The sequence below is a fragment of the Babylonia areolata genome, chromosome 29, assembly GCF_041734735.1.
Source record: "Babylonia areolata isolate BAREFJ2019XMU chromosome 29, ASM4173473v1, whole genome shotgun sequence".
Taxonomy (NCBI): domain Eukaryota; kingdom Metazoa; phylum Mollusca; class Gastropoda; order Neogastropoda; family Buccinidae; genus Babylonia; species Babylonia areolata.
The window spans coordinates 11,035,057-11,047,902 of record NC_134904.1 but is presented as its reverse complement, the minus strand read 5'-3'; the positions used below and the strand labels follow the sequence as shown (position 1 = coordinate 11,047,902).

At 39.1% G+C, this 12,846-nt stretch overlaps 1 protein-coding gene across 1 annotated transcript in view; it reads left to right on the top strand.

The window, feature by feature from the left end:
- LOC143274946 (uncharacterized) overlaps positions 1-11,118 on the top strand; it is a 23,662-nt gene extending 12,544 nt beyond the window's left edge. The window contains exons 4-6 of the mRNA XM_076578954.1: positions 3,760-3,807; positions 9,468-9,584; positions 10,968-11,118. Coding sequence (XP_076435069.1) covers positions 3,760-3,807; positions 9,468-9,584; positions 10,968-10,977 — 175 coding nt within the window. The 3' untranslated portion in view covers positions 10,978-11,118. The remainder of the gene's footprint in view (positions 1-3,759; positions 3,808-9,467; positions 9,585-10,967) is intronic.
- The last annotated feature ends 1,728 nt before the right edge of the window (positions 11,119-12,846 follow it).

The window sequence follows — 12,846 nt, the reverse complement described above, 5'->3', positions numbered from 1 at the left end:
AAGGGGAGACATAGGCATAGTATCAAACATAAGCTAACATCAAACAACTGTAACAACTATAACAAATGTCCAATTGGACTATGCAGCAAACCTTCTTCAATAGCATTCAAAGAGTATGTGTTTGCTAGAAATAGATTCTTCACATATGCATTTAACATCTCTGCTGAACTTTGTTATAAAAGCGTTCAGCTTTATCCTGTTTGATAATGCCTGAATTTGCCTTAATCTGATTAAATTACTGAATGTATTTGGTTGATTGATAGATTCCGGTTGTTGAATATTCTTTATACTTTTATTTAAAACTTTGCCATTTTGCTGGTATACTTCCCTGACTTTGCTCCATGATGCTTTTTCTAGTAAGTGGTACCCCTCTTGTTCAGACAAAGGCACATAAAGTTCTGTGGTTCCCTGTTGGTGTTTTGCACCTTTTCTTGCAGCCCTGTCAGCCCATTCATTATATAGGAGACCAAGATGAGAAGGAACCCAACAAAGAGTTATACGTGTTCCTCTCAAATTCAAAAGATGTACAATGTGACTTATTTCTATTATTATTTTGGACTTGTTCTTACAATTTAATGAGTTTGAAGCATATAATACAGATTTTGAATCAACACAAAATAAGACTTGTAGAAGGCAAACTGGAAGATCAAGACTATAATTTAAAGCCATAAGAACAGCGATAAGTTCAGCTGTGAATACTAATCGATCTTTACCGATATGGTATGATCGTTCAGTTTTCAGTTTTGGTATAACGAAAGCTGAACCTTCTTGGCCACTGTCTAGGAGTGAGCCGTCTGTGTAAATATGTAAGTGGTTACGGTATCTATTATGAAGGTGTAATCGGACTTCTGTTGCCATGATACTTGGATTTTCTGTTTTTTTGCAATGTCAGTATGATTGATATCAAACTGTGCTTTACTCATCTCCCCAATGGGGCATGGACTTACTGTTTTCTGCGTGTCTACATTATCTGGTTTAATTTCGGACTTTTGCAAAAGGTTTGACACAAACGTGCGAAGTGGCGTTAGATAAGAAATCCTTTTAGCTCTTATTGGGAAGTTGTTTTCAGATGTAATTCTTACTTCCTCTGATGTAAAATTTTCAGCTGTTGAGATTCTCAATACGTATTTAGCACATGGCAGGTTTCGGTATTCATCCAAAGGTAATCCTCCTATTTTTTTTATACGTTCCGAGGGTTGATGCGTGGAAAGGTACGCCAATGGCATGTATATATGCTTTACAGTCAATGCTTTGAAGTTTCTTTAACAAATACTTTGGAGCATTGAAAAATACTTCTTGTCCATACGATAGTTTGGATCGAATAAGTGATGATGATAAATATTTCAATATCGCCTAAAAAAATTATCATATCTCTGTACTGAATGAGCTCATTTTCAATTTTAAATGCTGGTAACTCTTCTGGATTATTACCATTGTTAAAAAGCATAATGTGAGTTTTTTCTGCTGATGTAAGACCATTGTCGACAATATACTTATTCAATTTATCTATTTCTCTTTGGTATGTTTTCTTAACATAGTTTAATGCCCTTTTTGATGTATTTCTTTTCATAGTTACATGCGTGCGTTTATGTAAGTTTGTGCCTGCCTATGTATGCGTATGTGTTAGGGTACCTGTTAGATACACATGTATGTTAAAATGTATGTATGCAGTGCGTGCGTGCGTGCGTGCGTGCGTGCGTGCGTGTGTGTGTGTGTGTGTGTGTGTGTGTGTGTGTGTGTGTGTGTGTGTGTGTGTGTGTGTGCAGTCACATTTTGGTGTATGTATGTAACATAGATGTAATGTTTTATGTTAACAAAGCGTTTTTGTAAAGCACCTGGAGCAGATTTCTGGATAGTGTGCTATATAAGTATCCATTATTATTATTATTATTACATTCATCCACATACATATATCATCTGCGTATTGCACTAGGATCACGTCTTTTGATAAATGTCAAATAGAACAGGGGCAATAACAGAACCTTGGGGTAATCCCATGTGAAGAGTCTTAGGATTTGAGTACGTATTTCCGACTCGTACTTGTATACGTCTTTTAGTCAGGAAATCTTTGATATGATTATAGATACGCCCTGAAAAGCCAACAGATTTCAGTTTAAAGAGTAACTTTGCATGCCAAACGTGATCATAGGCCTTCTTTATATCAAAGAAAGTTGCAAGAACGTTTTTTCCTTCTAGCAAATTGTTGTTTTACATGTGTTTTAAGTTTAACCAAATTATCAATTGTAGATCTACCTCTCTGAAAGCCCGCTTGATTAAGTGGGATAATTCTATTTTTATGGCAATAGTACACCAGTCTTCTCAAAATTATTCTTTCCATCAGCTTACCAGTATGTGATGTTGGCGCAACTGGCCTGTAGCTGTTCTTATCTGTTTTACATTTTCCTTGTTTATGAACTGGTGTTACAATAGGCTGTTTCCATTGTGCTGGCATTAAACCATCAATCCAACACTTTTGAAAAAGCTTAATGATAACAAAACAACAAAATTTTCTGGTAAGTGTCTAAGCATCTCGTTTCAGACAGCGTCAAGTCCTACAGATGTTTTCTTTTTAGGGAGGGACAGTAATGCGTCTTTAACCTCACTGAGTGTGAGTGGAGCATTATTATTGTATTGTATCGGGACTTTTGCTCTCTTCTTCGGTTCTGTGTTTACTCTTTTTAGGCGATAGACCTTCCAATCGCATAGACTCTGAGAACATTTCTACATATGTTTCTGCTTTCTCTGCACTGGACGGAAATTCTTTGCCTTCTATCTTAATTGGGCAAGAGGCAAACTCATACCTTCTTTCATTTCATTGAATTTTTTCCAAACCTTTTTAGTATCTTAATTTGTGATTGGATATCTCATTAGTACAGAATGAGGACCAACATTGTCTTTTAGCCTGTGTAATGACCATGTTACTATAACGGTTTGCCCTTTTCTTTTCAATAAGATTTTCTTGTGACTTTTTTTTTCATATAAATTATAAGCTTCATTTTTTTATCATTTACTGCTGCTTCACAGGCTGGCGTCCACCAAATATTTCCTAAATGCTTGTTTGATTTAAGCGAATTACATTTTGGGATTGATATATCGGCGGCTTGTTATATGGTGTCAGTAAAGAAGGAACATAAATTATCTATATCCCCAGTGTTTACGGACTCCGTGTTTTTGGAAGCAAGCATACTTTCGATTTTCTCCCAGTCAGCAACTTTATAGATATACTTTGGGACTTTGTCTTTTTGAAATTCTGTATATCTTTCAGTTTCATTAAAAGTCATGATGATCGGTAGATGATCACTTCCCAGTGTATCTTTATGCGTTGTCCATTTACTTTCTGGGTACAACGTAGCAGATATGAAAGATAGATCTATTGCAGATGCCCTGTGAGTTACAATATCAGGGGTTCTGGTAACGCTGCCACCATTTAAAAGGCTTAAGGAAGAATCAACAACATTTTCTACAAAGCTGTTACAAGTAACTGATACACAATCTTTGTCCCAAAAAGGTGAATGGGCGTTAAAGTCTCCCCCTATCAACCATTTTCATTATCTTGAACATTATGTGACTATTCCGTATTAAGTTCGTTTGGTCCTCTAGGTAAGTACACAGAGACGACACGAAGAGTAAGGTGATCACTGAATTTAACACGTGCCGCGCATGAATGAAAATCAGGAGTAGAATTAGGTGCTGGTGCAGAGCATACACTGTACTCTGTCCCTTCTTGGACATATATGGCTGCACTAATTTTTGTGGCAGTGTCAACCCGCTGCTGAGAACGTGGATGAAAAAGACCCAGCAGATTGGGTAAGTTATTCTTCTTCTCATTTACGGATTGTAATTTTAGCGTTTGGTAATTATAGTTTGCCAAATGTTGGATGAGATATGGCAAATTTGTAAAAATAGATCTAGCGTTCCACTGCATGATCAGGATTGTATGTTTGCGCAGGGTGGGGGGTGGGGGTGGGGGCATTGTAAAGGAGGGTATATATATTGGAAAAAATAGATGAAATAAAATTTATAATGTCTAATGGCACACGCAAAACAACAACCACAATAAAAGTAATAGAGTCAACTACTTATACGAATGTTCACAGTTATAAACCGATTTTCAAACAAGAATAAAGAAAGACTAGGAACTAACCAGGAACTAAGAAACTAATAGATAAAATGTTTAACATCAAACTACATAAGGAAAAACGTTAATGACTGTAACGGCTAAGTGTAGAAAAAATACTCAGCAGAGCTGCCTCTGTGGTGCTGGTGATTGAAACAGCCAACTCTGGTTGTGGAGGTAACAGTTGACGCAAGTGTCAGAACATAGACCAGTCTGTTAGCATGTCGTATCTGTTGTACCACTCATGGCGATGGTGGGCGGAGTAGTGCTGATGTGGCTGAGATCTGTTGCTGAGGTCACACGAGCACTGCCGCTTCTTGATATCTTCTTTCCATGTAGCTGCGTCAACTTTGCCACAGTAACGTTCAGCTGCTGGCAGTCTCCGCCATTTTGAATGTGTCATAGCTCCAGAGTACAGTGAACTACGTGATCCACACACAACACAGGTTCCACAGTACAGTGAACTACGTGATCCACACACAACACTAGTTCCACAGTACAGTGAACTACGTGATCCACACACAACACTAGTTCCACAGTACAGTGAACTACGTGATCCGCACACAACACTGGTTCCACAGTACAGTGAACTACGTGATCCACACACAACACAGGTTCCACAGTACAGTGAACTACGTGATCCACACACAACACTGGTTCCACAGTACAGTGAACTACGTGATCCACACACAACACTGGTTCCACAGTACAGTGAACTACGTGATCCACACACAACACTGGTTCCACAGTACAGTGAACTACGTGATCCGCACACAACACTTGTTCCACAGTTCAGTGAACTACGTGATCCGCACACAACACTGGTTCCACAGTTCAGTGAACTACGTGATCCATACACAACACTTGTTCCACAGAACAGTGAACTACCTGATCCATACACAACACTTGTTCCACAGTACAGTGAACTACGTGATCCGCACACAACACTAGTTCCACAGTACAGTGAACTACGTGATCCACACACAACACTGGTTCCACAGTTCAGTGAACTACGTGATCCGCACACAACACTGGTTCCACAGTACAGTGAACTACGTGATCCACACACAACACTGGTTCCACAGTACAGTGAACGACCTGTTCCACACAACACTGGTTCCACAGTACAGTGAACTACGTGATCCACACACAACACTGGTTCCACAGTACAGTGAACGACCTGTTCCACACAACACTGGTTCCACAGTACAGTGAACTACGTGATCCACACACAACACTGGTTCCACAGTACAGTGAACGACCTGTTCCACACAACACTGGTTCCACAGTACAGTGAACTACGTGATCCGCACACAACACTGGTTCCACAGTACAGTGAACTACGTGATCCACACACAACACTAGTTCCACAGTACAACCAAAGACTTTAGCCTCCGTAGGGCTAAAGTCTTTGGTACAACGAACTACGTGATCAACACACAGGATCGTATCAAACTTGCCGGCCGTTAGCAACAATCGCAGAAACGCGTCACACCCTTCAGACGTCACACAAAATGTGCGTCACATAAAAAAACATTGTAAAACATTACCTGACATATATGTATATACTGTGTGTGTGTTGGTGTGTGTGTTCTGATGTGTGAATTTATGCTATGTTATTGTAAACACACACACACACACACACACACACACACACTCTGCCGGAACTTTATCCCGCATCTTCCCAGTCATCAGTCGACAATGCTGACCACTTCACCATGGTGGCTAGCGTTAACAGTTTGATGATGATGGTGGTGGTATTTGTATTTGTATTTCTTATTATCACAACAGATTTTTCTGTGTGAAATTCGGGCTGCTCCCCTTAGGGAGAGCGCGTTGCTACACTACAGCGCCACCGGGTTTTTTTGTTTTTTTTTGTGTGTGTTTTTTCCTGCGTGCAGTTTTATTTGTTTTTTCTATCGAAGTGGATTTTTCTACAGAATTTTGCCAGGAACAACCCTTTTGTTGCCGTGGGTTCTTTTACGTGCGCTAAGTGCATGATGCACACGGGACCTCGGTTTATCGTCTCATCCGAATGACTAGCGTCCAGACCACCACTCAGGGTCTAGTGGAGGGGGAGAAAATATCGGCGGCTGAGCCGTGATTCGAACCAGCGCGCTCAGATTCTCTCGCTTCCTAGGCGGACGCGTTACCTCTAGGCCTTCACTCCACTCCACTGGTGGTGGTGGTGGTGGTGATGATGATGATAATTATTATTGACGTCAGACAAGAACTTGATCTCACAACTGCTGCATTATCTGTGATCAGTTCGAAGCAAGCCGCTGATTCAGTTTCTTCTGTTTTTGACTGCTTCCATCCTGTCACGGAAAATGAACTAAAAAGATCATTTTAAAGTCAAAACTGACCACCTGCCAACTAGATCCCATCCCTACCTCTTTGTTCGTTAAAAACATTGACGCTCTCTTGCCCACTTTGAATCATATAGTAGTCTAAATGAAAGTCTTCTGTCAGGTTCTTTCCCCCTCCAGTTATAAAGACGTAGTTGTAAAATCACTACTTAAGAAACCCTCTATGGATCAGAATGTTCTACAAAATTATCGACCAGTCTCAAGCTTATCTTTTATGTTTAAGGTCATTGAAAAACTTGTTCTGAGTCAGTTATTCGAATACCTAAACTCACACCCCTTGCTGCCACCCAACCAATCAGCATACAGACCCTCACATAGTACAGAGACTACACTTCTCAAGGTCACTAACGATATACTGCTGGCACAAGCTCAAGGTCTTGTTTCTGTTCTAACTGTGTTTGATCTCAGCGCAGCGTTCGACACCATAGACCACTACACATTTGTTGCATATCCTTCATCACTACTATGGGATTTTTGGATTAGTTCTCTCTTGGGTCAAAAGCTATCTTTCAAGTCGCATCCAGTCAGTCATTATCAATAACCACTCATCACAACCAGCAATTGTTTGTTCGGAGTTCCACAGAGTTCTGTCTTAGGTCCTTTACTCTTCATCATGTACACCAAACCTCTTCATACACTCATCCAAAGTCACATTGTTTCCGATCAATCTTTTACAGATGACACACAGCTTTATAGAACATGTCTCTCTGCAGAAATAGGTCAAACCGTACAGATTTTACAGTCATGCATCACAGATGTCATATCATGGATGACGAATCACAAAATCAAACTAAATGATTATAAAACAGAGGCACTTCTTATTCACTCAAAGCGCTCATTTTCTGACTTGCCTAAGCCTTCATCTATCCTGGCAGGAGCCTCGGACATACCTTTCTCAGCATCTGCACGCAATTTAAATTACATGCTTTCAGATGACATGACACTTGACATGCACATCAACCACATTTGTAGGTTAGCATATGCAGCACTCCGACAAATCAGCTCCATTCGCCAATATCTAACCGCAGAAACGACAAAGACTTTGGTTTGTTCTTTTGTCCTACTTAGATTAGATCACGAAAATGCTCTTCTTGCTTGCTGCCCCAAACACTGTGTTGACAAACTTCAAAAAGTTCAGAACTCTGCGGTACGACTCGCTCTCAAAGCTAAGAAACGTCAACGCATCACTCCCCTACTCGCTTCCCTTCACTGGCTCCCCATTCAAGCACGAATACAGCACAAACTCTCTGTCACAATTTCTACACTGATTCTTGTCCTATCTACTTTCTGTCTATTCACCGTCCAGACAACTTCGTTCTTCAAATGACAAGCGCACACTGTCTATTCCACAGATTTGTAGAAAAACTTACCGTGAACGTCCCTTTTCTTTTATTGCACCTAAACAGTGGAATTCACAACCATCACACCTCCGTTACGCCTCAACACCCGCACTCAAGAGAGCTCTCAAAACATATCTTTTCAAACTGTACTTTTCTCACTGAAACTTTTCCTGCATACGCTTGCTGTGATGTTATTGCTGGATGTACTATTTGAGTTGATTTGTATGCATTTATGATGATTTTTTTTTGGTGCGTTCTTTGTGATGCTGGTTCCTTGGTGTTTATTTTTTTTACTATGGTGAATGTGATGTGCTTTGTTTTGCTGTGGTTTTGGCCTGTGTGATTTGAAACTGATGGTGCCTGTGTTGATTTACATATTTTCATGTCATTTAGTCTTAAATATGTATATTTTAGCCAATGTCATGTGAGACTATGTTGACTTTGTACATATCTTACGTCACTTAGTCTTAAATTTGCATATTTTATTGTAAAGCGCGGGCAGCCCCATCTCAGATGGGGGTACTGGGCTATAAAACCTGCATTTATTATCATTATTATCATTCGGGCACAATAGCCGAATGGTTAAAGCACTGGACTTTCAGTCTGAGGGTCCGGGGTTGGAATCTCGGTAACGGCGCCTGGTGGGTAAAGGGTGGAGATTTTTCCGATCTCCCAGGTCAACATATGTGCAGACCTGCTAGTGCCTGAATCTCCTTCGTGTGTACACGCAAGCAGATCAAATACGCACGTTAAAGTTCATGTAATTATATGTCAGCGTTCGGTGGGTTATGGAAACAAGAACATACCAAGCATGCACACCCCCGAAAACTGAGTATGGCTGCCTACATGGCGGGGTAAAAAAGGTCATACAAGTAAACGCCGACTCGTGTTCATTGGAGTGAACGTGGGAGTTGCAGCCCACGAACGCAGAAGAAGAAGAAATTATTATCATTGTTATTACTAACAAGCTCCCTGATAACCTCCGTCACTCTGATTCCCTCGCATCTTTTAAATCTCGTCTCAAAACTCACCTTTTCCCTCAGCAATAAGTTCAATTGTGGCAGGTCCACAACTACATGCATGTATATGAATGTGTATTGTGTGTGCGTGTGTTTATGTAAGTTTGTGCCTGCCTATGTGTGCGTATTTGTTAGGGTAGCTGTTAGATACACATGTATGTTAAAATGTATGTATGCAGTGTGTGTGTGTGTGCGTGCGTGCGTGTGTGTGTGCGCGTACGTGCGTGCGTGCGTGTGTGTGTGTGTGTGTGGTCACATTTTGGTGTGTGTATGTAACATAGATATAATGTTTTATGTTATCAAAAGCGTTTTTGTAAAGCACCTAGAGCAGATTTCTGGATAGTGTGCTATATAAGTATCCATTATTATTATTATTATTATTACTAATATTATCGTTATCATCATTACTTGTAGTAGTAGTTGTACAACAGCAGTGTTGCTGTCTTTATGATAGGACATATATATCTAGAGAGAGACATACAGAGAGAGAGAGACAGAGACAGAGACAGAGAGACAGAGAGAGAGAGAGAGAGCATGCAGGGCCCGTATACTGTTAATCATGGCTTTTATACATTATCATTGTGTTCTGTTTGTCCCTGCATGCACCACTCTTTGATCGAAGTTACCAAGACTTTGAATATGGCTGCAAGACAGATGGTATGCTCTGCGAAGAAGACGATGAGTGCTGCAGTCTGTATCAGTGTATGTGGGACTACATTACGTATCGCAATGAGTGCGGGTAAGTTTTTTTCCTTGTCCACAATTACAAAAACAGAAGTACAAATTCTGGACAAAATACACACAGTGACACAGACTACATCATCGACGTGTTTACTGCATATTAATATTTCAAAATGGATACTGAATTAACTAGAATGAACATAAAAGAGAAATTGAATGACCATTTCGTACTTTCCTGGCGAGTGTAACTAAGCTTGTGCATCTGTCTAGATCCAGAAAAACAGCTAAATGTCAGTGTGCTTGAGGCGATGACAATTAATGTCTCCTTTACCACGGACTTTAAAGAATTCTGTTAATGCCCAATTTTAGCCACCTAAATTTCTGGAGCTATATGCATCAGCGGTATATTTCGTGTTTATTGCAATGCAGAAATGAAGTACAACACAGATAACAATGATTTTACCTTTGTCATCCACTCTGAGTAGGTAAATAGGGAAGAAATTGCTAGAAAACACCGTCATTATCCCATACTGACTAACCTGATAACGACATGCACGCTTTCCCGTACAGCCTTCAAAATTACAACTGCGGGAAAGCGTGTGATGTCGTTATCAGTTAGTAAGGGGTTATGACGGTGGATTTTCAGGCAATTTACACCACAATTTACCGACTCAGAGTGGATGACAAAGGTCAAATTAATTATTGTTATGCATGTTATGCTTCATGTCTGCATTGCACAACGGACACGAAATATACCGTGCATTTAGCTCCAGGAATTTAGGTTGCTAAAATGGACACTGTTACTAAGAATTCTTAAATGCCCGAGATATACCAGAATAACATGATTTAAACAGCGTTTTCACTTCAAATATCGCAAACGATTTATCACGCTTAAAAAAAAAGCAAACAAACAAACAAACAAACAAACAAATATATATATATATATATATATCCATTTCATTACGTGACTCCTTCTTGCGGCTGTATTGTAGAGAAAATGAAAACGGTCAAAGAAGTACTATTTTTTAAAAAGCAAAAAAAAACAACAACAACAGCAACAACAAACAACCCATTAAACATCACTGGTTGATCCGCAGTAGTGCAGTGACAAAGACAATGTCTTTCCACCCGAACATGCCGGGTTCGAATCTGCTCTCAGGCCTTTATTTTTGTTTTTTATTTTCAAACAACTCGACCGAAGCTTTATAATAACAAATACAGGTCACATTTTAACGATTTTATAAAAATGTGTATCACAAGTGTCTTGAAGGCCTTGTTTCTCTTGTTTTCTGTGCGAGTGAATGTGCGAAACATAGATTACCAGGCATCAACACAACTATTTTATATGTTAATGTATCGCTTTCATTGTTCCTGATTCTTTTAATTTATACACAGCGGTGTTCTGTGTGGTGACGTGAAGAATAAGCATTGTTTGTTCCAGATATCCCTAGTGCTAGCGAGGACTCCACGGAAACACATCACCACGTACGGCCACGGAAACTTTGACCAATGCGGTCTATACAGACCTACTTTTTTCTAATGAAGATTCTGTTCGAAGAAAATAGGCGATAAATAAAATATGCCTTACTTAAATGAATTCGTATGTGCACTCGCGTGTTTTCTTTTTTTTCTTTTTTTCTTTTTTCTTTCTTTCTTTTTTTTCTTTTTCTTTACAGACTGCCGAAAGAGAGCGAGAGAGAGAGAGAGATAACGATAACGATAACGATGTTTTATTCAGATTAAGGCCAAAGCCCCTTACTGAAGGGGGTCATACAAGAAAATAAAGAAAGAAAATGACACGATAAACCAACATCACAAATCAACCAAAAGTAGCTAATACAATAATCAACAACATTCACAAAATAACAATTCGAAGTCTCTTCAATGCCTCATATAAGTATATGGCCAGGTTTTGTTGGGTAAGCTCATGTTTTGACGACATGAGCAGATTAAATCTAAAAGCACAGGGATCTTTATAATATTTAAGTTGAATTAATCTTTGTCTGAGGTCACTCAAAGCAAGGCAACATAGCAAAAAATGCAATTCATCTTCCCTACCCAGGTTGCACAATCGACTCGTATATACATATTCACTCCTACTACAGTATCTGAAACTGTGAACAGCAATATTTGAAACACCAAACCTAAATTTTGTCAGTGCACTTTTTACATATGTTTATTTCCATCCCCATATATGGTTCAGGCCCGTGCGATGTTTTAAAGATTCTAAACTGTGCAAATCTATCACTAGTTTCCATATGGTCATGCCAATCTTGCCACCTACAATCAACTATTCGCTGTCTAAAACACTTTATAAAACCTGCAATATCTTCAACACCCTGATTATCCCACACAAAAGAATAACCATAAGAATTTAAGCACTGACGAACACACGTTGCCCATGTTTTTTTGCCATTATTATCTAAGGAATACAACATCCGATAAGCTTTGAACGGTAGCCTGTTTTCATTCATTCTTGTAAGTTTCAACCAATGCTTAATGCATTTAATGTACGAGTTTAAATAAATTGGATATCTCCCTAGCTCCCCATACACAAGATCATTTGACGTTCGGATGTCCACATTCAAAAATCGTTTCATTGCAAACAAGTGTACTTTTTCTATTTGTTCACTCTTTTTCCAAGGCCCATATTTCTGCACCATACTGCAGTATTGGCTGGACTTGAGCATCAAATAACCTGACAAAAATACCAAACGAATTACAATCAAGCTTATACAAAATGTGAAGTATCCGAATAACTGCTTTCTTCGCTTTATTTGCTATATATTGACATGCGAAACTGAAACTAAGTTTTGTCGAAAAATAAATTCCAAGATACTTATATGCATTTACAACGGTAATTCTTTCATTTCCATATGACCATCTTTCGTTTCTTGCTAAATATCCTCCCTTACGGAACACAACAATACTTGTTTTATCCATATTTACTTTTCACTGTAAGTTACGTGTTGCAGCATATAAACTGTTCAACTGACGCTGTAAACCCACTGTTGTTGTAGATAACAAAATCATATCATCAGCAAAAAGTATAACAAACAATTCAATCAAATCAAAAGTAACTCCATGTTGACCATACTGCATTATTTCCAAAGCAAGTTCATTAATAAAAAGTGAAAACAAGACCGGGCTACAAACATCCCCTTGTTTAATCCCACGAATGCAATTAACACAATCAGATAATGTTGCCCCAGCTCTCACTCTCGCTTTCACTTCATTGTACATGCTTTTCACACAACGATGTAACTTACCACTGATTCCATTCTTTAATAAAATAGGCCATAAAAGTTTTCTGGAAATGG